Here is a 24,642-nt window from a genome sequence, read left to right as displayed (position 1 = left end):
AGAGTAGGCACAGCTCGCTCGACTCCATGACATCACCGTCCTCGAAGTAGACTACATTGGACGTTTCAGGGTCACACATCTAACAAGTGGCTCAGGCTAACCGCGGCTTGCGAGCCCGGAACAGCAGCACCACTCCCACAATATGAGTCTCGACCTCCTCGAACTCCTCTTCCAGGGCCTTGACGAATACCTCCGGCCTATCATCTGCATTTCCAAAATCTCCCCTCCAGTTGAGGAAGCGCATGGTCAGCCGCCCGAGCAGATTGTGCTGTGTACCATAGCCCAAGATAGTGACACCAAACAGAGTCCCTTCCGGAGTCAAGTGGTGCTTCAGGTGCGCAAACACAGCTGCTTTGCGATCTGTTGGTGGTGGCAAACAATGAAGCATGTACATCAAAGATATGGAGTCAAACTTGGGTGATGCGCCGAGAGTCCCTTGCCCAGCCGGGATGGTGAATGGCTCCAGAACACTAGCCCGCACACATTCGGTCTTGCTCGGACAGTCGATGCGCGCGGCAGCCTTTTGCAGGCAGGAAGGGTTCATATCAACCAAGGCCAATTTCTGAGGCCACTCTTGGTGTCTCTGCCGCATCTGGTCGCGATAATGTGCAGGGAAGAGCCCAGTACCAACACCAATATCCATATGACGAGGTCCCGTATTCGCTGCAAAGAAGGCACTAAGAACTGGCAAAGGGCATCGCCACACATAATTGTCATTGAACCAGTGAACATAAAAATCGTAGGGGATGAGCGTAAGGCCTGAGTAGGATTCCCAGCCCGGCATCTTGGATTTTCGAAGCGGCTTGCTCGTCCGGTATATTGTTCAGTAGGCGGTCGTTCAATTGAAGACTATTGATTAGGTACAATGACCAGAGCAGCAGCTCCTATCTTATACGAAGTCGGCGACAAACAGAAGAAGAACCGAGAAGACGCTTGATTACCCTGCTGACGTGGCCTAAGCTTGACCCTCCGTCGATCACTCGATCCTGCCGATGATAGTTCGTCTTCCACATGGTTTTGTGGGTTCGTCAAACAACACCCCATCCGTCCCCGCTCCTTAGCACATATCGATTGACACCATCGTCACTCATAATCACACTGCATTCACAGACATCTAGCTGCATGCGGTGGCGTCTTCGCCGGGTAATCCTGACAATATACCGAGAAGTTATTGCGAACTCCTTCGGGATTCCAATTAGATAGCCCCCGGGTGGGGTTTTATGAGGGGTCGGTATCAGACCCCGCTGGCGAGCCAAACAAAAAGCAAAGCGAAGACGGCAAAATACGTGGTGAAGAGATGATCCTATGCAAAACCTACTGCTGGGTTGTATTTTTGCATTGCAATATATTTGTCACCACGTTCGATCATGGGTCACCTTCTCACCATGCAAACCATCACCCCAGCTTATGCCCTTATATACCCCAAGCCCACCAAAGGCTTCGAGTCCCTTCTGAGATCCCTAAAGACATCCATTACTCTCTTGGATATCTCCCTTGTTTTTTCGAACAGCGACTTTTCAGTTACTCCCGATGACACGAACAGAGCCAATCGCTATCATCGGCACAGGCTGCCGATTCCCTGGGTCGGCCACCTCGCCCTCTCGACTCTGGGAACTACTGGAAAATCCGCGCGATGTCGCCTCCAAGCCTCCTACTGACCGATTCAACGCGGACGCCTACTACCAAGCTGGCAAGGCCCGGCCTGGCATGCTGGTTGCTCCCGAGGCCTACTTTCTCCAAGAGGATATCCGAACGTTTGATGCTCCCTTCTTCAAGGTCTCCCCTGCGGAGGCCGCATCAATGGACCCTCAGCAGCGACTGCTCATGGAAGTAGTATACGAATCTCTCGAAAGGGCCGGGCTGCCACTGCAACATCTGCAGGGCTCATCCACGGGAGTTTATTGTGGCTCCATGAGCAATGATTATCAAGCCCTTCTTAATGCAGATCTAAATCTGCTGCGCCCTTTCTCAGTCACAGGTACAACACCCTCGATTCTTGCCAATCGGATCTCATACTTTTTCGATTGGCATGGGCCCTCATTTGTTCTTGACACGGCATGCTCCTCCAGCTTAGTAGCACTGCACCTGGCGGCAGAGGCTTTACACAATGGTGACTGTACACTCGCAGTTGTCGTGGGCAGCAACCTGATTCTTTCCCCAGATCCATTTATTGGGGAGTCCCAGATGCAAATGCTGTCACCTACAGGGCGCTGTCGTATGTGGGATGCCCATGCGGATGGCTATGCTCGAGGCGAAGGGGTGGCCGCGCTCGTGCTGAAGCGCCTGCAGGATGCAGTTGCTGACGGTGACCCAATTGAATGTGTCATCCGCTCTACTGGTGTGAACTCTGACGGACGTACTGAGGCACTAACCCTGCCGAATGGTGAAGCGCAGCGGGATCTCATTCGCTCAACATATGCGCGCGCTGGTCTCAACCCCCTTCGCCGGGAAGACCGCTGCCAATTTTTCGAAGCCCATGGGACAGGAACACTCGCGGGTGATCCACAAGAAGCATTTGGGATTACCTCTGCTTTCTTTGACGATGGCTCCCCGCCTGACGACGTTATATATGTGGGCTCCATTAAAAGCGTTGCAGGCCATGCGGAAGGCACAGCAGGAATTGCAGGGGTTCTCAAAGCATCACTCGCAATCCAACATGGTGTTATACCGCCTAACCTACTCTTCAACGAACTCAGCCCCCTAGTGGCTCCATACACCACTCATCTTCAAGTCCCAACCCAAGCACTTCCCTGGCCAGATCTTCCATCCGGGTCTCCACGACGGGTTTCGGTCAACTCATTCGGGTTCGGGGGTGCCAACGCGCACGTTATTCTGGAGAGCTTTAGCGGGGCTTCATCATCATCATTATCATCAGGTTGCGAGCTTGTAACACCGGAAATACTCCCATTCGTGTTTTCAGCTGCATCTGAAGCCTCGCTCACCGCGGTCCTACGAGATTACGTCAGGTATTTGGAGGAGCATCCTAGAGTGAACTTACTGGAGCTAGCCGCTTCTCTCCTCAAGAAGCGATCGACCTTGAGTCATCGCCTATTTCTTACTGCAGGCACCAATGAGAGGCTTCGGGAGGTCCTAAACAGTGAGGTGCAGCGGCGCTCTGCTGATACTTCCTCAACCATTACACGACGACTCACTCCTGGGCCAAAGAAGATATTAGGTGTTTTTACGGGTCAAGGCGCACAATGGCCACAAATGGGCCTAGATGTTATCTCTCAATGCTCGCAAGCTCAAGTTTGGATGAAGGAGCTACAGCAGGCCCTGGATACTCTTCCGGTAGAGTACAAACCTACTTTTAGTCTTCTAGATGAACTGTCTGCTCCTGATACAACCTCTCGGCTCAACTCAGCGGCAGTTTCGCTACCAGTGCGTACAGCGCTGCAAATTATCCAGGTCAACATTCTGTGGTCACTTGGGATAGAATTCGCGGCAGTTGTCGGGCACTCATCCGGTGAGATCGGTGCAGCATATGCGGCACGTCGGCTGACCCTAAGAGACGCTATTCGAATCGCCTATTTACGAGGAGTGGCAGCACAACATGCTGGCTCTCAGGGAAAGTCTGGTGCTATGCTAGCAGTTAGTGCACCTTGGGATCAGGCAGAGGCCATGTGTAGTGACGCGGCCCAATCAGGCACTATTACCGTGGCTGCCTTCAATTCTCCTACCAGTGTCACTTTCTCAGGCGACAGTGACCTGATCACTGAGTTGGAATGGGTCATAGAGAGCCTCGGCTATTCAGCACGGCGTTTGCGTGTGGATACAGCCTATCACTCTAGCCATATGATCCCTTGTGCTGATCCATATGTCCAATCCATGAAGCAATGCCAGATCCAGGCACGCCAAGGCTTCTCTGGCACCAAGTGGTTTTCCAGTGTTTTCGAGGACCAAGTCATGGATAACCTTGACATCCAATACTGGAGTGATAATATGCTTCGCCCTGTGCTCTTCTCTCAGGCATTGTCAGCTGCTATAAGAGATCTCCCCGAGATGGATGCCATTGTAGAGGTGGGACCCCATGCTGCTCTTCAGGGACCCACCAAGCAAACGCTGTCGTCCATAAAGCCTGACGAAGCCGATGTTCCTTACTTTGGAATGGCTAATCGCAAGTTTGGTGGTATCGAAGCCTTGGCACTCGCGGTGGGCTCGTTCTGGGCGAACCTAGGAACCGAAACTCTGGATGTATCATCGTACACCCGGCTCTTTTCGCCGTCTATGAAGTTGAACTATCTTGTCGATCTTCCCACATATCCATGGGACCATAGCCAAAGGTACTGGGCCGTTCCACGTCTATCGAGCACGCGCATCAATCGTCGACATCCCATCCACCCCCTCCTTGGCGCCCTTACCCCTGAAACTGGCGACGCAGAGTGGCGCTGGCGTAACTTCTTGCGGGTGCAGGACTTAGAATGGATGGACGGGCACCAAGTGCAATCCCAAGTTGTGTTTCCCGCTACAGGGTATCTTGTCATGGCTCTAGAGGCGGCCCGCATTGTTGCAGACGAGCGGCTGCTCCAAGTTGTTGAGATACGTGAGCTTGTCATTGATCGCGCGATCACCGTACCTGATAACTCCTCTGGCGTTGAGACGCTGTTTACCTTCTATCGAACGGATAACAATGGCCACAAAGTAACCGGTGTGTTCACCTGCCAATCGAGCCTCAATGATGATGTCTTCCATTGTTGTGCATCCGGTCGCCTAGAGATGACGTTTGGCGAGCCAGATGCAACACTCTTGCCGTCATTGGGTCCGACACCCCCAGGATTGCGCCCTGTGGATTCAGATGAGTTCTACCAGCAATTAGATGGCCTGGGGTATGGCTACTCGGGTATATTTCGCACCCTTCAAAACATTTGGCGTCGAAAGGACCTTGCGAATGCCAAGATACCAGTCTTCGATGCTGGGTCAGCGCTTCTAATTCATCCTGCCACGTTGGACACTGGCCTCCAGGCCATAATGGCGGCGATGGGGGATCCTAACGACGGCCAATTATCCAGGCTATATCTCCCCACTAGAATCGCGAGCACAATATTTAACCCTTCTTTCTACCGAGTCAGCAGCGGGCAAACTCTCCGTGGCCCGTACGAAGTAGCGGCCACGGTGTCCTGGACCGATAGCTCAGGAATACGCGGTGATATCGATCTGTTCGATAATGAGGGTCATGGACTAGTCCAAATAGAGGGTGTTGAAATCGCTCCCCTCGCCCAGCCCAGTTTGGACGAAATCACGACATTTGCAGAACGGAAGTGGGGTCCTTTGCTGCCCAACGCGACGCTTTCCAGGCCCCCTAGTCTCCCAGGCTGCTACGACGAGATGAATCGCCTAGCTCTGCTTTACCTGAGGGACACGCAACATCAGCTAACAGCTGAGGATCGGCAACGGCTGGATTGGCTCCGAGGCCGTTATGTAGCCTGGATGGATATGATGTTATCCAGGGTGCAGGCTGGTACCCATCCCCACTATCCTGCCGAATGGCTCAAGGGTGATTACACTCCTTCCATCTCAGCAAGTCAGAGACAAGCCATCAAATACCACCTGGCGGTCTTAGAAGTTACAGGTCCAAAACTCATAGGGTGGCTGCGTGGCCAAGCCAACATAATGGAAGAGCTACGCCGCGATGATCTTCTGACTCGATTCTATCAGGATTACGCGGTTCGGATGATGACTTGCAGTCTTGCGGATGTCGTAAGTCAATTGGCCTTCCGATACCCTCGCATGAAAATTCTTGAGGTTGGGGCTGGAACAGGCTCAGCGACACGAGAAGTGCTCGCCCGAATTGGACGGGACTATCATTCATACACCTTCACCGACATCTCAGCGGCCTTTTTCGAAGAAGCCCAAGGCGCTTTTGAGACACATAATGATCGGTTCATATACCAGGTGTTAGATCTAGAGCGGGATCCGACAGAACAGGGCTTTGCCGAGCATGCGTATGATTTGGTCATTGCGAGCAACGTACTGCACGCTACCCGTTCCTTAACTAATACCATGACCCATGTTCGTCGGTTACTAAAACCCGGTGGACGAGTCGCTGTGCTTGAGATAACCAACACCGAAGATGTTGCCGTGTCGGCCGTTTTTGGCGCGTTTGAGGGATGGTGGTTAGGAGAACATGACGGTCGCCCCTGGGGGCCCATGGTCTCCAGTGACACCTGGGATCAAGTGCTGCAAAATGCAGGCTTCGGTGGGCTCGAAACTGTATCACCTCCAGATGTAATGGCTCAGACAGCGCTTGCGATCTTTAGCGCTCAGGCCGTTGACGGCCACATTTCGAAGTTGCAGTATCCATTGTCGGTGCCCGCCACGGGACAGTACTCGGATCTCATCTTAGTCGGAGGTTCCTGTGCCCATACAGAACGTTTAGTCACACAGGTCCGGGATCTTGTGGCCCCTTTTTTTGCTCGAATCAGCCATGCGGTTACTCTTGAAGCCTTCATCCCTCCGCCCGATGCATCAAAGGCGGTCGTTTTGGTTTTGTCCGACATGGATAGTCCCTGCCTCCAAGGGGTTACCGCAGAACGTCTCCACGGTCTGCAGGCACTGTTCGGGACTGCAAGGAAGATTCTCTGGACTGCGACTGGAAATCCTGGCGAGCAGCCGTATCAGGCCATGACTAAAGGCCTTCTACGCACTTTATCGAGCGAAAATTCACACGCTCTACTCCAGCACCTCACCATCAGTGACCTGGATTCTATTGACACTAGTATCCTAGCCACTACACTCATGCGACTTGTTCACACGGATGTCTACAGCGATTATAGCCTTGCAGACTGCACGGAGAATCCGGAATGGGAACTCCGGCTAGAAAACGGGATAATGATGATCCCTCGGGTGCTGCCCAGCCGTACGATGAATCGACGACTCTTCAGTAATCGTGGGTTTTCTAGTATGGACCATGTCGAGCCCCATTCGGTTCCTGTCAACGTTATTCCTGAGAAGGCGAGCCTTACCCTCGTCTCATTGCCACAGCGAGCCCTGGCAGACCAGAATTCAAATCAGCAGAGCAAGGATATTCTTTTTATTCAGGTTCATTATGCCACTCTTTCCGCTATCCATGTCCAGTCTGCTGGCTTTCTACACATTGTCTTGGGGCGAGAGCAGAAGACTCGCAAGCGTGTTATAGCGCTGTCTGTCAATCATGGCTCGGTCGTTTCTACACCAGCATCCTGGTGCTTAACGGCTCCCAGCTGGCTCTCTGAGGAACATGACGCAGCATTCTTGCACGAAGTAGCTACGGCCATGGTTGCCCGTCACCTGGTAAACACAACACCAGCCAATACTGTTCTTCTTGTTGATGAAGCTGCCACCTCTCTTCAACAAGCAGTGGCCGTCATGGCTTCCACGAAAGGGATCAAAGTACGCTTTATTAAAAGCACTGAGGTCAGCCGAAGAAGCCCAACCACGATTATCATACCACCACGTAGCTCATCGCGAGCGATATCGCGCCTGTTGCCTGATGGGGTCTCGGTTTTTACCAGTTTCAGACTCCAAACAGACAGCACCCTCGCTCGAATCAAGTCTTTACTGCCTCCCGCAGTAGCGACCTACGGCTTACATACGTTCTACGGCAACTCTTCGGTCTCAAACCTAGAGGGTAAAGGTGATTCCTGTGCAGATATATTGGCAACGTCCTGTCTGTTTGCAGAACAGCAAGGAGGCTCGCAAAATACTGTTGCCACGATTACTCCCGGTGACATCCAGTCATACTCACTCAGCAGTGATCCCTCCATCATTGTCAACTGGCTGCATTCGGGGCCAGTTTTGACATATCCCCTACCGGCTAGTTCTCTTGTAAACTTGAATGCCTACAAGACATATCTGTTAGTCGGAATGACCGGTGATCTTGGACGATCAGTTTGCCAATGGATGATCACCCGCGGCGCTCGATGCTTGGTTCTTACCAGTCGATCCCCAAGCGTTGATCCTCGATGGCTCGAGGAGATGTCGGCCCTTGGTGCTCGAGTCATTGTCATGACCATGTAAGTTGTATATCTCCAAGATCGATCGCACACAGTCTCATTGATGGGTCCAGGGACGTTACGGATCGTACCTCGGTCCTGCGCGTACACAATCACATTCAAGCAGACCTTCCCCCAATTGGTGGAATTGTAAATGCTGCGATGGTCCTTCAAGATGGCGCTTTTGCGAAAGCGACCCTAGATGATGTGACCACTGTTTTGAAACCCAAAGTCGATGGGAGCAAAATACTGGATGAGCTCTATCAAGAGGACGACTTAGATTTCTTCATCCTGATGGGCTCTATTGCCGGTATCATAGGTAATTTTAACCAATCGATCTATGCCGCCAGTTCGGTATTTGTGGAGGAGCTTGTTCTTCAGCGACGACTCCGCGGTCAAGTTGGCAGCGTTGTCCATCCAGGTGAAGTGCACGGCGTCGGGTATGTAGCCCGCATGGGATCGCAGATGAGAGAGAATCTTGTCAGAATTATCGGGAAATCGGTCATATCCGAGCGTGACCTATTGGAGCAGTTCTCAGAAGCTATCCTGGCCGGCCGTCCCGACTCTGGCCGTGATCCGGTCATCATAGCTGGTATTCCTATGGCTGACCCCGAGGTATATCCCGACGTGATATGGTACAAGAACCCCGTTCTATGGCCCTACGTCCACCACTTCCGGCAGTCGGAGACCCTGGGAAGCAATCAGGATCATATTCCCACTAAAACCCAGCTGCAGTCGGCAGCGAGCTTGACCGAAGCGGCCGATATCATTGCCACAGGATTTTCCGAGAAGGTTCGGCGCAAGCTACAATTGCCTCTGGATTCAGATTTACCTGGTTCGACCCTACTGTCCGATGTCGGTGTGGACTCGCTCATTGCAGTCGATCTACGAGTCTGGTTTACCAAAGAGCTGGGGGTAGATGTGCCGGTACTAAAGCTGCTGGGAGGGCTGTCCATCGATACCATAGCGCGCGATGCAGCTGAACTGCTGGACCCAGCGCTCCTGCCGCAGGTGCGGGCATAATTAGATATAAGAGATGTGGCTTAGCTAGCTGTTAGCGAACCTTAGCCAATCCAGCTTTGGGATTCGGGAACCCTTTCAGGTTCACATGCTGGATTTTCCGGAGCCTGTCTATGATTCTGATTTGTAGAAGGCACCCTGTTCCGATGAGTTTCTCCGTAGACTCCGTAGGCTCCGGTGGTTCTGCTGACGACAAGGCTATAAGAGCTTTGGTTTCCCCCGACCTACTTCTTTGAGTTTGCTCTTCTGCTCTTGCCCAAAATCCCTGCTTCCAGTTCACTGTACCCACGATGAAGTCCACCCATTCTCATGACGTGGTCACTTTCTCCCTGGACGCCCAGGTGGAGTATGATCTTTGCAAGCCCTTGTTCATCGATCCCCAGGAGCCCTCTCGGTCTCTCAACGCCACCCAGTTTAGATTCTTGGCGCACAGTCTGATTGCCGGGCTAAAGGCCCATGGTCTTGGTCGTGGCGACTGCGTCTTACTCCATACGGGGAACAACGTACGTCAATTTTAGTCTACTGTGCAAGTCTCTTGTCTCACATCTTCTTTCCTTGTTTATATTAGGTTCTCTACACAGCCCTTTTCCTTGCTATCATAGGCGCAGGTGGCGTCTACATGGGCTCCAATCCACATAGTCAACTGCAAGAGCTTAATCACACCGTCTCCCTTACCCATCCTAAATGGATCATCACCGAGCCAGAGGGACTCTCAACAGTGTGTACCATTGCTAACAAGCACAAACTGCCTGACGATCATATCATCCTTCTTGATGATGCCACCATCACTAAGACCATCCATTTCGTGCACGACCCATCCGTACCTCCCCCTCAGACTACAGACAAAACCACCCTCCTCGCCCTTCTGTCGTACGGCACCTCCCCTCCCCTCCCCATCCCCGACGCAGCAACCGCAGCCTCCACCCCAGCAGCCCTCTACTCCACCAGCGGCACCACCGGCCTTCCCAAAGCTGCCGTGCTCTCCCACGGTTCCCTGATAGCCCAGCACGCCTCCATCTCTCATTCCTCTCCTTACCCTGTGACACGTCTCATCTCCCTCCCTATCTTCCACCTCTTCAGCTCCCTCTGGACGCACCTCTTCCCCATTCGCTACGGGGAACCTCTCTACCTCCTGCGTGACTTCCAATTCCCTCTCTTCCTGTCCACTGTCCACCGATATCAAATCACCGAAACCTACCTCGTCCCTGCCATGGTGCACATGCTCAACCAAGCACCTGCCACTCAGGATGTCAAAACCCGCCTCTCCTCCCTCCGATACATTGGCGTTGCTGGAGCACCTATCGATCGTGCCTCAATGTCTGCCTTCCAGGACTTGTTGCATCCGGATGCCTGTGCCGGACAAGTCTGGGGTATGACAGAGTGTGGAGTTGTCTTCCAACAACGCTACCCTGCCAATGGCAGACCAGGACAGGGTGACTTGGGAAGTATTGGACCTATCACTGCGGGGTGTGAGGCAAGACTTGTGTCTGGTGCTGAAGTGGTCAAGGATGATGAAGTCCCGGGACAGCTGTATGTGAGAGGGCCTGGTCTGTTCACGGGATACTTGGGACGTAATGAGTCCATGGTTGACGCTGAAGGGTGGTTTGATACGGGCGATGTGGCGTATGTCAAGAATGGGGAGTATTTCATCGTGGGCAGGACAAAGGAGCTGATTAAAGTGCGGGGGTACGTTTGTTTTCTTCCGTGCCCTATGTTCATTCTACACCATTGACTAACGCATACATCGTGGAAATAGATACCAAGTTTGCCCCGCTGAAATCGAAGCCGTACTGCTCCAGCACCCGCTCATTGCGGACGTCGCAGTCATCGGCACCTGTCTATCGGATGGGAGTTCGGAGGCTCCCCGCGCATATGTCGTCCGAGCAAGAGCCCCCGGTGCTAGAGTTAGTTCCGATGAGGTGTATGATTTTGCACGTCAGCGGTTGGCGGCGTATAAGGCGTTGGATGGGGGCGTGTTCTTCGTTGAGAGAATCCCGCGGACTGTCAGTGGAAAGATTCAGAGAGGGAAGTTGGCCAGTATGAATGAGAGACGAGATGCGTTGGCAGGGCTGTTGGCGAGATTTAAGACGAAGGATGTTGGGGGAGTCAAGGGGAGGGCGTCTGTAGTGGTTTAGTGCTATTGATTGAATGAGTCTGGTTAATCTGCGATGGTGACGCTTTTGGTTCTACTATCTGGTTAAGTTGCTTTGGTTTGTTTCATGTTGTGATGATGTTATCTATATGGATTTCGGGTATATACTATCTCCAAGTAGCTCGTCAGTGGATGATGCAACTCATTGTGTTTTATCAGTTTGATTAACAGAGATAAGATCACTAGCAGAATACACTCTACGTATATGTGTATATTCATGCCGTGAGGATCTATACAAAATCAGGAAGCAAAGACATGAGAGGATCGATGCAAATAATGATTATACTACTTGACATCACGGCTTACCCTACATCATAGTGTTCCAGGGTACAGCGTTGTTATTTGCCCCACCACCACCCCTCCCACAACAAAGGCGCACATAATTCCGCAATGACATAAGAAGCTTGATTGTCTTCGTTCTTTATGTAAGAAGAAGAAAGAAGAATAAAAAGCAAAATACACACAACAGAAGGGATTCGCTGGTGGTCACCCACCCAACTACTAACCTCCCGGCGTGTGGCTTAAGTACGGCTGAGCGGACGGGAAGCCCTGTTTTCCACACCCTATGGTCGTATGTACTAAACAATACTTAAGCTAAAATTATATAGTACATATCTTTCATCTCAGAAGCATAACTGCAAAGTGCAAAGAGCAAGGAAATGGATCCCTAGCTACGCACAGAGCACCGACTACAGCAGAACAACGCCATAGTAATCATGCACGCCCGTGCAGGTGGCTTGACCAGACAGACCAATCACATCTACAGACTTCCGTACATGACACTGCACAGGCCATATTGTGGTTACTCAAGAAGCAATATTTATGCAGGACTGTGCATGAACATAGCAACACAGGTCTAGTAGCCAATTACACCTTGTATAGGGTAGCACAAACATGCATGTCAGCCTCAGCACAGACCATGTTGGAGAATGCGCTAATGCACGGTGTTGCAGGTTGATGGCTCTAAAATATGAGACTAATGCACGGTGTTGCAAAGCAGTCGCTCTAAATATAGAGCTAATGCACGGTGTTGCAGGTTGATGGCTCTAAAAGCTGCACTCATACACAGGACCGCATATAGAATGGTTCTAGAACTGAACGTCATGCACGGTGTTGCAATGCGATTGCTCTAAACCAGACACTAATGCACACAGTTGCAGGACAGTCGCTCTAAATGAAGCGCTAATGCACAGTGTTGCAGGACAATGGCTCTAAAACATGCCACTAATGCATGGGCCGACTGGATGGCTCTAAACAAGGCACTAATGCACAGTATTGCAGGTTGATGGCTCTAAAAAGCACGCTAATGCACGGTGTTGCAGGACGACGGCTCTAAAATGTAGATCACCACGTGATGTGTCCAATCATATGCCATGATTTCTATCTAAAACTGACCCACAGGATATGGAGATATTGGGGATGGACTCAGTTGAACTTTAGATAATTGAAGGAAGTGCTGCTATGTAGGTTTGAATAGGGAAGCGCATATATTACTCTTGTATCTAATAGCTAAATTAATTTTGGCTTTGGAGGAGAGAAGGAACGTAGGTCATTTATTATTGCTCCCTAGAACAAGGACCCATGGTGACACACCTGTCACGGTCGCATATTCTCCATTCTGATTTTTAGCTGATATTTCATCGGTAAATACACTTTATATGTGACATCTGATTTTTTGATATATTAATATTATATCCTAAGCATGCTAACGAGTCCAACATTGTGTAATATCCCTCCTCATGGATATCACCATTGAGCTCGTCCATAGTATTCCCCATCGACTTCATAAGGTAGGCCAAAGATATTTCCATGCGGTCCAGACAGCCTTACAGACAGTCCGAGAAAGCGGAAAGATAGGGTTATTGATAAATCAGCGGGCCCAGAAGCCTAAAAGCGATCTTGTGTCCGCCATGAGGGTAGTGTGAAAATGATTCCGTGGAACGTACTTTTTTTTCCTTAGACTTATCTATATAAGCCACGACTTGAGCTAGTCCAAAAATCCTCGAATACATATGAGCTTCGAGGATCACCAAACCGCTTGACTCGTTTTCGGCGTCATCATCTTCAGCATATGTAGTCTGTGAGTCCATTGAGTGTCCCTCTTCCTCCACAAAAGTTAATTATCAATTCGAGTTTTTCTCTCCCTGGATGCACACATGCTGAGCGTTTTGCATGTTGATTCCTTGCCTAAAGTCTGACAATAGGCGGTTACCAATATTGTATGAAGCTGGAAGAGCATGACGAAGTAATTGCAGGTGATTTCTGAATTGCACGATCGTCCATTTCGAGCCTTGTCACTAGTAGTTTATGTGCTAATTTTTCAGGCGAATTTTCAAACTCATAGGCCAAGAAAGATTTATCTCGGAAGCTACCATAAGAAGATGACCAGATTCTCCAGGATTCATACTGGAAGAGGTAGTATCCCATTCTCCATTTCGAGTGGAAACGCCGCTTTGCCAGGGATGTTGGTATTCGGGGGGATATTTGCCTTAGCTTTCCACCCTTAGACAACGCTGCATGAATAAGAAATAATTTCCTTCATTTTGATATATGCTCAGAAGAGCTTTTCTTTCTCAATGTCAGGAATAGTATGGGACAGTCACTTGAACGGTCAAGAGCTTATCGGGATGATAATGTGTTGTTGTCTGTGCTCCGAAATAGGAGCCGGTTCCTCTTCGTCGTGTTTTCAACGCTCGCTATAAGGAGCCAATTTTCCTTTATCTTCTCATAGTACCGCCCACTGTGGTTTGAGTTTCCATATCGACAATGACATTTCCTAGTCATCCCCAACGACTGAAGGCACGATATTAGTACTCTTGAAATAAGCCTGACCGTACCCAGTTTCAGCAACCTTAGTCCAGCGGAGGTTAGGACAAGCTGCCACAATTCCCGCGTGGTTTGTGCCATCAAGAGCAGTCTATGCCACTGATCAGGCCGGTAGACACGACGTGGGCTGGGGCTGGGGCTTGGGCTTACGGCTTTGCAAGACAGCCACGAAGCGACATTTTGAACGTCTCTCACAGTGAAGAGTGTAATGGTTGATGATAGATCGCGTGCAAAATAGTCGCTGGTTCTCGACAGTATCAGTTTTTGATCTGGCAGTCTGCTATATGAAGTGACGAGTCACCAATGACTGCAATAGCAATTCCCAGAATAAATCACGATACTTGCATCAAGCGAGGTTCACGGAGGCGCTCGCTGAGATTGTGTTTGTTTTAGGTCCTCATTATAGTAGAAATCAGGGTATAGCGAAGCATTTCTTGGGTCTGTTAGATCGCATTCCGATCCACAGTTGGGTAATGTAAGGTCAGAATTGCATCCACCACATCATGTGTCCATTCTGCTTACAATTTTTCTTGAGTGAGAATGCTGGATACACTGGTAGTTGGCATCCAATTGGATGCTATATCAAATGAGTAACTAGTGTGAGAACATAAGAGGCACTTGATCGTGGTGCTGATCACGCCTGGTGCAGCTAACACCGTGTAATTAGCCCGCGTAAGTGATCAAATCAATGAATCTCGAGAGTAAGGATTTCCATTCTATGGTTACCGTGCCTATATTCCATTTTCGTTCCATGGCCTCATCGGGTTCCAGTTCTCTTAGCATTGTCTCGTCTGGATTCAGTTCTCGTCATAATGTCTCTTTGGTTTCTATTCCGATATATTTGCCTTGTCAGACTCACCATTTTGCGAACATCAATTTCTCATTTCCTGTTTCTCTGCAGATTGGCCTCTCCACATAGCCACGGCAAACACACGAGTGGAGGAATACCCCACAATCTGATGTAGGGCTTTCTCAAGGTGAATTAAGCTTATTTTGGATACACCAACGAGACACCTGAGAGCATGATAGCTGTTTCAGATAGCGGCTGCCAAAGGTTGACTGTCTCCTCCAATCCTGTGATGGGTCACATTTTTGCCCATCTCTTATCTGCTGTTTTGGCACTCGTCGAGTGCCACGACCCGGAAGCTCATGGCTAGGGCTTATAATTGTCTGCGTGTCGATATGATCTGTATTCCTTGGCCGTGGTTCCACCGATAGGTATAGAGAAATTACCAGAGATTTATCTGGTATTCTTGTCAAGATCCAGTTGTTGAAGAGTAGAGACTCCCAGGTTCTCAGTAGAGCTGTCAGTGCATACACCCAATATCAATGATATCCTGCTCGCCTATATAATTGAGATTCGAAGGCTCGTTGAGATGTTCGAGGAGTAGTAATAGTGACGGTCACGACAATGAGACTGAATAGGAGCTTTGGACCCTCAATATTCCCCAGATTCGTACATTAGTTTTCTAACGTGGTATCTCAATCGTGCGAGGTTAGGTAAGGGGTAGGAGATACCACTTCCTCTTATGTTCGTTGTCGTACGCAGCTGTCGCTAGGCTTGTATACTGTATCTCCATCATTGGGTTCTCCTTCAAAGCCATAGACAGACTGCTTGTAGCTTTCTTGCCTCTATCGACCTGTATACTTGCCCTATCCTCTTCCAACTGTCACGTGATTCTGTCAGCTTTCAGGATATATATCTGGCTTCCATTCCAGGCAGCCAATTTTTCGCAGTTGCACCAAGCAGTCAGAATTCTGCCAGTATCTTGAGTCTCTGTGGAGGTGAAAATGTCCCCTGACTTTGACAAATACACTCCTTCTCCCAATGATTATTAAGTATTATTCAATTGGTAGTTTTCCAGAACAAGAAATGGGAGTGGTAACGTTTGTTGGAGAAAGCCCACATGAGTCGATAGTATCTTTTCTTGTCCCGCATGTGTTCCCAAGTGTTCAAATAATCTCGAACCCGGCCGTGAATAGCATCCACTGCTTTGCGTAACATGGTACCGTAGAGGATTCGATACTATCAGTGTGTATATATTGACTGTGAACCAGAAGTGGCTCACTATACCCACGTGTTTTGCTGTAGCAACCACTTCTAGGTCCAGCAAGCAAGCCATGGATGGAGCCATTAATAGTTTATGAATTCGAGAAGCCATTATAAGTTTCTCGATGCAGAGTTTTGTAGTAATAGCCAATCACTACTAGCCCTTTCTATTGAGGCCTCTAGCATTTCTTCGATTCCTCGATTTCGGAGCTGGTCAGAACCAAAATGAGCATCTCATCATCTTATGCCTTAATTTGTCTAGACGGCTTTTGTCCTCTTTCAATTGCAAGATTGGAAGCGTGGTCAATGTCCCAGGCATTTTGCTTGGCACTGTATAGTGGCTATATCACCTTCTCCATTCTTCGGATAGAGTAATACTGGTATGTAGGCATGCTCTAAGCATGCGATATGCGTTTGTCTCTGAGGGCTTTCGTATGATCATTGCTGCAATGTTCTTTCTTGGAGATTGGGAAAGAGTATGTGGGTGGAAACGGCGAAAGTATGAAGATGGAGATGGAGAAGAAGGTCTGAATGGGGGAGATAATGGGTATTTATGCTACGGAAGTTGACTGGGAATGATGAGGGCTTACATGGAATGTTGCCCATTGCCTATTAGCTCTGGTGAAGCTTGCATTTGCGGCATGTATTGAATGATATATTGACTGTGCTTTCAAAGTCGTGAATATAAACCATATGCCTCCTTTGTCGGAAGCATATGCTCCATATCAGACAATGTTTCTAGCAATAAGTTGGATACATGTGAATACCCGACATGAGCAAATTCCCTGGAGATTGCTCAATATCATACTAGTGGTAGTATTATAATCAGATACCCGCTACGGTAGCTTCCAGAATAGTGATGGGCCGATAATTCACAACCGGGATTATGATACTATCCTTCAGTGACGGTATTACCGAACAATTGTCTTGAAAATGTTATGCCGCCATTGACAGAACCTATACATATAATATACATCAATTCATTTCACAAAATATCCTACATTACCATTAACGCCCATTTTTCCTATCCCAAACCTATCCCCAAATCTCGCATTTCGTTGGAACTGGTTCCAGATCAAGGCGCAACCGCCAACAAACCCACCAAAAACCCAGCGAGAGGCCACATAGCCCTGGCACCATTAAGCAACGCCCATCTATTCAACAACCCCAGCACCTTCTCGCCCTCCTGAGGATCCTTCTCATCCTGCACGCCCACCTTAGCCTTCTCCATTAAAGCATCATTCGTGCCCTTCATAGCCAGGATAGTCCACGGCACAATGGCAATCGTCAATGCAGCAGCGATCGCATACGTAGTTGTAGCTCCCCGTGGTGCAATCGCTGCCAATGTGCTCTGTGCTCTCGTCTCCCAGGACAAATACAAGAGGGTGGTGGCGGTGAAGAGAGCGATCGGGGGGGCACGGTTCTTGCCCGTTTCATAGACGAGGGCCCATTGTTTGGTGATTGTTGATAGGGGAATCCTGTGCTCTTTGTGGGATTGGAGGAGAGCTGGAATTGTCATCAGGGATAGAGAGAATATGTTTCCTGCATATTCTATTGTTAGCGAGAGTTTAGGTTCAGGATGAATGGGGCGTAGTACCCGAGAGCCAAGCGGCGCCACTGAGGCCGATTGCTTGGGCTATGCAGAAGCTTGTTGGGAGGGTGTCTGTTGTGTACATGGTGTAGTGGTATTATGTAGGTGGTGAGATGGGTTGTAAAGAATGCTTAGAGTGGATGGATGAGGGTGATGTGGCTTATATATGAATGCTACTGAGTATGTGGAGTCATGATGCCATCGGTGAGCTTAAATATTTATTTGAAGGGCCTAGACTTGTAGCTTAGTTATGGCGGTTGCAGCTTCCACCTGATTACTGCGATAACTGCGATAGTATGCAGGATAGATAGCGAGTCAGGCCATTGCTGGTTTCTCGCCCCGCATTCTTCCTTGCATGGTTCGTGGAAAGAAGTTGACTGGTTGAACACTGTGGATGCTCGGCTTTTGGCGGGTTTTGGACCGGTCGGGTGGGTTTTGGAGTCCGTGATGTTCACCATATCATTTTGTAGATGCAGCTCAGACCAATAGTCCTGGTTAGAGAGACTATTGTCTCCAATGTACAATACTAATACTTATTCTGAGGGTCCAGTATAGAAAGGGACAGTGGAGTATATAATAATCCGCTCGATTGCACTTTCTATCTCCTCTGTGCCCTCCCTTCGGCAACTGTTGGCACTAAACACCAAACACTACAAAGTCAACCAAACACTACAACAAACACTACATTCACATTCACATACATACCATCAGATTAGATTTCAACACGTCAACGCGTCTTGAAGAGTAGAAGTGGATTTTCGCGATGCTTCAACATCTCGACCAGCCAGGGTGTATGATTGGTCCATCGAGAAATGATGTCTCTGATATCTGTTTATCTGATCAATCTCTACGGAGTACGGAGTACCCTTTGCCAGGAAGCGAATAGGATAAATGGGGCAGAATTGATCCAGAGTGATCGAGTACTCTGTAGGTCAGCAACCATAAGGTAGTCAAAGAGCATCGCCAACCGCAGCACATAACAAGACCAATCAACTTCTCCATGTCGATCAAATCAGCAGAACAACGTGTCTATCTACCCCATAGTAATCATCAAACACGTTTTCTAGTCTCTCACAGCATAAGCAGAGAATCCTTCCCATACAAGCCAAGTTGCGCCCGAAACTTCCAGGATCGTACTGTGTCCAGACTAGTCCCAACAGAGTAAGGAGTTCGCAGGTCGTTATGTAAGCCTCACAAGGCTGACTGTCAGAACTTGGGTCCTCCCAGCCATGCAATCATCCTCCTACAAACCCAAAACAAAGGAATCTGACAGTCTGACAGGATATCACAGCCTTGCCACGGAGGCCCATCAGGGGATTTTCTAACACCGCCTCTCTGTCGGCCAAGACTTTCCAAACGACTAATCCTCGGAACTGACTAGAAAACGAATACGGAAGATAGTCTAGCTCGGACGCTACCCGACCGACAACATTACTACATCTGCAACCACCCATGAACAGGACGGAGAAGGAGAAAAGGACCGAAAACCGAACAATGGGGGTTACGAGTGGTTGACTCCGTAACCCGGTGAAAATTGCACCCAACTCCCCGATCTAATCAGCCAATCCAATCCTATAACCAAGTTGAACTATAGAGGAATAGTAACCAACTAATCGGAAATTCGCAAATACCTCGGCAGCGATCGTATCCGTATCCGATACCCCAATTCGTTGCGGGAATCATTTCACCTCATCTTCTACCGCCGGGAGTCGCAAAGAAATTTCCCCACCGGGGGGAAATTCTCAACAAATGAGATGTCCCGAACGCAAGCTGAATCATTGGTCTAACTCAACTTGCATCTTGGTTTCCGTCCTTTTCGTTCCCTTTTTTGCCCTTCAGCCCAGTCCATGGCCCCGCCCCGCCAAGGCTATAAAAAAAGAATAAGCTTGAACGGTGAAAAAATAATCTCGTGTGATGAGTGGGTTTAGGCAATGTTTGAACCAGACTAGTTAGTTGGTCACACCCTCATACACACACTCTCTGCACCCTGTAAGATGGTACGTAGAAAGTTAGTGCCTGGATCGGCGCCCCGTGCGATGGGAACGAATACGATCTATGCAGAGATAGTAGTAGACCGACAGGGCTGGGTGAGAATGGGGTGCGAGTAATAAATATGCGGACTTTTCTCATTGAAGTGATGATATTCAAATCATTCTTTACTACTTACTATCTATACTATCCTTGACATTCTTCACTCCTTCTACCACCTGTACTCCAGTACTGGTAGTATAATCCAAAATGTCCATTCAAGACAGCGATGCAGAGAGCTCCATCTCCAGCCAAACAAGGTACATCCAAACCACCACCACCATCATCAACACCATACCTTAATTCTAACAATAATTAAACAGAACAAAAACCCCCAAACACACTTTCCCCCTCGCCCACCCCCCTCCCAAATCCACCCCCTGCCTCCGCCTCTCCCCGCGCCTTCTCCTCCAAATCCAACAACTCTCAATAACCTCAAACCGACACCGGGCCCTCCCCATCCTGGAAATCTACCAACCCCCACGACAAGGGAAATCCCTCTCAAACTGTCCGCGCAAAATCCACGGCCGGGATCTCTACATCCTGCAAAGCGACGCTTACACCGACATCACCTCGACACCAAAACCATCATCATCATCAGAACCTCCTAGTAGTACTTACCCCATCGCCGCGGGCGTAATCTACAACAACCACAACACAAACCCCAAGAAATCCACCACCACCACGACCCCACCAACAACAACAACCACTACAACACCAGAACCCGAAGACGAAATCTACCTCCCAACCACACACCAAACCTACTCCGCAACGCGCACCCCACGAGGCAACTACCGCTTCATCCTACGCGAGAAGAAAACCCCCTCGGGAGAAACCGTCATCATCGAATGGCGGCGGAAAACCCAATCGCAGACCCGGCCAAGAACCGCGTCGGGGTCGGCGGTATCGGGATCAACGGACTCCGATACAGTAACAACAACAGGAAACCCTTGCGAGGAGGAAGGAGACTCCACTACTAGTTCTTCCGATGCCAATGCCAATGCCAATGCTAATGCTAATCCCCGGTTTGTGCTATGCGTTAGTGCCATCGGAGGGGAAAGAGCAGCTGGCGCCGATCAGCGTGTCAGACGGTCGGGGCTGGCTGGACTAGAGAAAATGGGGCTGAGGGTTGGCGGGTGGGATGCGAAACAAGTGCGGTTTTTGGAGGAGGTGGGGATATTAGGTGCTGGGGGGGAAGAGGAGGTGGTTACGTTGGTATTGACGCTGGGGGTTTATGTTGCGTGGATGGAGGGGTGGTTGTAAAACTACTTACCTACCATCATTCCGTTGTTTACGGAGGTATTGGGTTCAGGGGGGTATCTGTTGTTCAGTTCGTCGGTGGTGGGAGTGTCCGGCTTGGCTGGTTCTTTTTTTTATTTTTCTTGGGGGAAGGAAGGAACACGGGATTTACAGAATTCTCCGCTCCGATGGTCTTCATTACTATCACTTGGAGATTGCATATTTTTTTTATTCTTTTGCATAGCGGGTCTATTATGGATATTATTGTGATACCTGGGAATTTTCATTTTCAATAGATTGTTGAGTTGCGACATTTATTGCAGCTGCTCAACTTATTTTTACCAATTATATCTACTTCATACCTAATTCCTTTGTTCTCGCCCTACCGCCAAGTCTCTCTAACCGTCGTAGGAAGTGACGCCAATTTCTAGTGCCTTGATCTGTAGCGCCAGCAATCGCGAGTAATACCGACAGACGGCCAGGTTACCGCCCATGAACCACAGGCCTGGGTGTCCGGTCCGCCGCCACATGCGCATTTCGCCCGTCTCGTCGAATCCCCAGACATCCTTCACCTTCTCCCCCTCTTTTCCGAACACGAGCTTTGCTTGGGTGGCCATGTTCTGATACCCTGTCGCCAAGATGATCTCGTCCGCCGGGAGCTCCGATCCGTCCGCGAACCGGAGTCCGTGAGGGAGGACCTCGGTAATCTCCTGGCCCTGCTTCACCTTCACCTTGCCGTCAATGATCAATTGGCTGGCCCCGACGTCGATGTAGTAGCCTCCACCACGTTGGAGGTATTTGACGAGCAGACCCGCACCGTCTGGACCGCGGTCTACCTTGAACCCGGCCCGCGCCAGCCCCTCCAAAGTCGCCCGGTCGTTCTCGTTCTGACGCTTGGTGACCTTGATCTGCTGGGCCTTGAACAGCTCTGCCGGAATACTCCAAAGGTAAAGGTCGGCTTCCTCGGTCCCGGGTCCTGCTTCCTCGTACAAGCCCTTGAGGCCGATCTCCACAATCGACTCCGAGGAAATCACGCAGGTTGAACTGCGCTGCACCATCGTCACGTCATATCCATTCTCATAGTAATCTTGTGCAATATCGTTGGCGGAATTGCACGCCCCAACCACGACAGCCTTTTTACCTTTCGACCCGGGCTTGGCACCGCGGAACTCGCTGCTATGGCAGATGAGGTCGCCCTGGAAGGAATCCATGCCCTTGAAGTCAGGCACATTCTTCTTTCCAGAATGGCCAGTGGCTTGGACGATATACCGGGGGTTCAGGGTGCGATTCTCCACCGTCCCGTCCTCCTTCCGCCGCTGCAAATCAAGAGTCCATTGTTTTCCGTCGTTGTCCCATGAGGACCCCTTGATATCGGTCTTGGTCCATACATTCAGCTCTAGCAGCTTAGCATAGCACTCAAACCACTCGGCTATCTTGTCCTTGGGTGTGAAGATCGGCCAATTCGGCGGGAACGGGATGTAGGGAAAGTGGTCAAACCAGACAGGGTCATGCAGGACCAGCTGGTGGTAGCGTTGGCGCCAGTTGTCCCCAATGTTCTCCTCTCGGTCGATGACCAGAACATCGATACCCAGCATCTTAAGGCGGGCCGCAATGATGAGACCAGATTGGCCAGCACCTGGTCGGGTCAGCACATCAGATAGTAACAGGTTGGTAGGTTAGTAGCATACCGACGACCACAACAGTTGGAGACCGGTCCTTAGCTTCGATCTCGGCCGTCCGACGGTCCTTCCAGTTCTTTCGATCTAAACTTTCGCCGTGCTGTGCTCCCACGGGTCTCTTGAAGTTCACCGCTTCTGGGTGGTCGACGAAACCCTCCATGGAGGTGAAGAAGGTGAAAATCTTCCACTCGCCATCCTTTTCGGCCAGCCGAACGATACCGTTTCCATGGAGCAGGGGGCTGGTGAGCGTAATGTAAAAGAGGATGCCTGTGACGTCGCCGAAGGCATCAATAGGACCGACGTAGGGGCCTCGGAATGCGGTCGAGCGGTCGATCTCGATTTTGCTCGGGAGACGGCCTGATTTGAGCAGGCCGCGAATGTTCTCTTTGCCTTTTGCGGTGTAAAAGTCCCATGTCAAGCAGAGGTGATCTCGCCAGTAGGCATCTTCCAAAAACAGGTCGGAAAAGGACTCCACATCTCCTTTGCTAAGAGCTGTGTTGATCTTCTCGACGAGCTGGGAAGCGACCTGGTCGGCATTGACATCGGTCGAAGAACAAGTCTGGGGAAATGTGCCGACGGGAACATTGACCGAGCCGGTCGTCACGTCTTCGGAAGGCATTGTGCCTATGATGAAGGAACACTGAACTGAGAGTAGAGCAGGGGTGGTATTTCTCTGGGCGGGTCAAAGAGGGGAAGAGAAGAGGCCAGGTTTAAATCAGCGGGGGTAGTACCAACCCCGCTTCTTCAATGCCACAGCTGAGCATTGAAGCAGCCATGACAACTCACCGGATTAATGTGGTTAGTCAGGTTCGTATCTGCACGCCCATTCTTCAGCTCGTTCCGGTCGGCATAGGTAGTTCTCCTGCTAGCTCGGGGTGTGCTGGGGGGGTCCGACGGGTCGTAGCGGCGCTAAACTGGCCTGTCGGCTCGGTTGATTGGACACCCCACAGTCTGGCAGGTCTGGATTCTGCAGACCCCCGTCGCAGACCTCGACGAGTGATATGGCAGCTTAATTTTCAATTATACTGCGGTGAACCGTACCAATTGTGCACGAATTGTGTGCAGAATAGTGAGTGGTTACATCCTGCTCTGAATGCGGATAGATGTAGAAAGAGGGGAAGATGATTGATTGCAACAAAGGGAAGGAACCCAGCCGGGAGCGTGACCCCGCAGGGAATCCCACCTTCCCCTTCTTCCTGAGGTTCCACCGTTGATCTCACCTTGCTTCAACCGTGCTACTTACCAGATTTCATCCCCATGAAATTGGCAATGGGTCATTATCTCGCTGGGTCGGTATATTCAAATTGATTCTGGATCCGAACCAGACGGGTAGTGCGGGTTCCACACATCGTCCAGGAACCCGGCTGGGCGACTTCGGAGGCTATCTATCAGATGGCAGGTAAGACACAATATCTGCTACACTGGCTTATTCTGTCACTAGTCGATTCTGTCAGTCAAGCTTCTACTTCATACTATCATCACCAGTACAGTATTCATGCAGGCTGCATCGTGAGCCCGGCCGCTATTGGAATTAGGTGCTAAGATTTCTTTGATCAGGGTTTCACCTTTCAGCGCCCAGCTCGCGGACAATAACACGCCATCTCGTCTTCCACAACCGAAAACCGGACCTCCTTTCGGCCTAAGTGGACTTTTATCCAACCTATTCAGCTAGCCACCGCAGATCATAAGCACTCAAAACACCCATCTACCTCTCTAGGCTACGAGGTAGATCTCCTGGTATCCTCATTGGGGAATTCCCCATCCCTACCGCAAACCTGACCCACGACATCCTAGCCACCTGTACACGGTCACAAAATCGGCATCAACGATCCCAACCCCACTGACTCGAACATCTGCAGGTCGGATTATGATAGCCTGCGTGGCACAGGACACCTGACCAATCAAAATTCCTTCAGAAGACAGGACGCTTACCACGTACTATCCACTGTGGGGGGCTCTCATCGAGAGGTGCGGGATTATCTATCATAATCGTGGGTTTCAATGCTTCTAGCGTGAACCATTCTACGTGGTGGTGGGGCAGGAGCTGATGCCGATCGACCCATCGCGACAAATGGTACTCCGTAGAT

The 24,642-nt window shown here is 50.1% G+C and overlaps 6 protein-coding genes across 6 annotated transcripts; 3 read left to right on the top strand and 3 right to left on the bottom strand.

Annotated features, from left to right (window-relative positions):
- Window positions 1–91: 91 nt before the first annotated feature.
- Window positions 92–784, bottom strand: AKAW2_51434S (class I SAM-dependent methyltransferase; the record flags this gene model as incomplete). Its single annotated transcript, XM_041691363.1, has 1 exon — window positions 92–784. The coding sequence occupies one exon, from the start codon at window positions 782–784 to the stop codon at window positions 92–94; it is 693 nt and encodes a 230-aa protein (XP_041544855.1).
- Window positions 785–1,530: 746 nt separating this feature from the next.
- Window positions 1,531–8,993, top strand: AKAW2_51433A (type I iterative PKS; the record flags this gene model as incomplete). Its single annotated transcript, XM_041691362.1, has 2 exons — window positions 1,531–7,991; window positions 8,045–8,993. 2 exons carry the CDS (start codon window positions 1,531–1,533, stop codon window positions 8,991–8,993), a joined length of 7,410 nt encoding a protein of 2,469 aa, XP_041544854.1.
- Window positions 8,994–9,280: 287 nt separating this feature from the next.
- AKAW2_51432A (putative NRPS-like protein biosynthetic cluster) lies at window positions 9,281–11,125 on the top strand (the record flags this gene model as incomplete). The annotated part of the gene is made up of 3 exons (XM_041691361.1): window positions 9,281–9,493; window positions 9,559–10,676; window positions 10,747–11,125. 3 exons carry the CDS (start codon window positions 9,281–9,283, stop codon window positions 11,123–11,125), a joined length of 1,710 nt encoding a protein of 569 aa, XP_041544853.1.
- A 5,968-nt stretch (window positions 11,126–17,093) lies between these two features.
- On the bottom strand, window positions 17,094–17,694 carry AKAW2_51431S (DUF1772 domain-containing protein; the record flags this gene model as incomplete). The annotated part of the gene is made up of 2 exons (XM_041691360.1): window positions 17,094–17,560; window positions 17,616–17,694. 2 exons carry the CDS (start codon window positions 17,692–17,694, stop codon window positions 17,094–17,096), a joined length of 546 nt encoding a protein of 181 aa, XP_041544852.1.
- A 2,153-nt stretch (window positions 17,695–19,847) lies between these two features.
- AKAW2_51430A (uncharacterized protein) lies at window positions 19,848–20,900 on the top strand (the record flags this gene model as incomplete). Its single annotated transcript, XM_041691359.1, has 2 exons — window positions 19,848–19,897; window positions 19,961–20,900. 2 exons carry the CDS (start codon window positions 19,848–19,850, stop codon window positions 20,898–20,900), a joined length of 990 nt encoding a protein of 329 aa, XP_041544851.1.
- A 374-nt stretch (window positions 20,901–21,274) lies between these two features.
- Window positions 21,275–23,174, bottom strand: AKAW2_51429S (uncharacterized protein; the record flags this gene model as incomplete). Its single annotated transcript, XM_041691358.1, has 2 exons — window positions 21,275–22,512; window positions 22,565–23,174. The coding sequence occupies 2 exons, from the start codon at window positions 23,172–23,174 to the stop codon at window positions 21,275–21,277; spliced, it is 1,848 nt and encodes a 615-aa protein (XP_041544850.1).
- Between the last annotated feature and the right edge of the window lie 1,468 nt (window positions 23,175–24,642).

Source organism: Aspergillus luchuensis, chromosome 5 (genome assembly GCF_016861625.1).
Source record: "Aspergillus luchuensis IFO 4308 DNA, chromosome 5, nearly complete sequence".
Classification (NCBI taxonomy): Eukaryota; Fungi; Ascomycota; class Eurotiomycetes; order Eurotiales; family Aspergillaceae; genus Aspergillus; species Aspergillus luchuensis.
The sequence above is the reverse complement of the archived record's forward strand: the minus strand, read 5'-3'. Positions and strand labels throughout refer to the sequence as shown.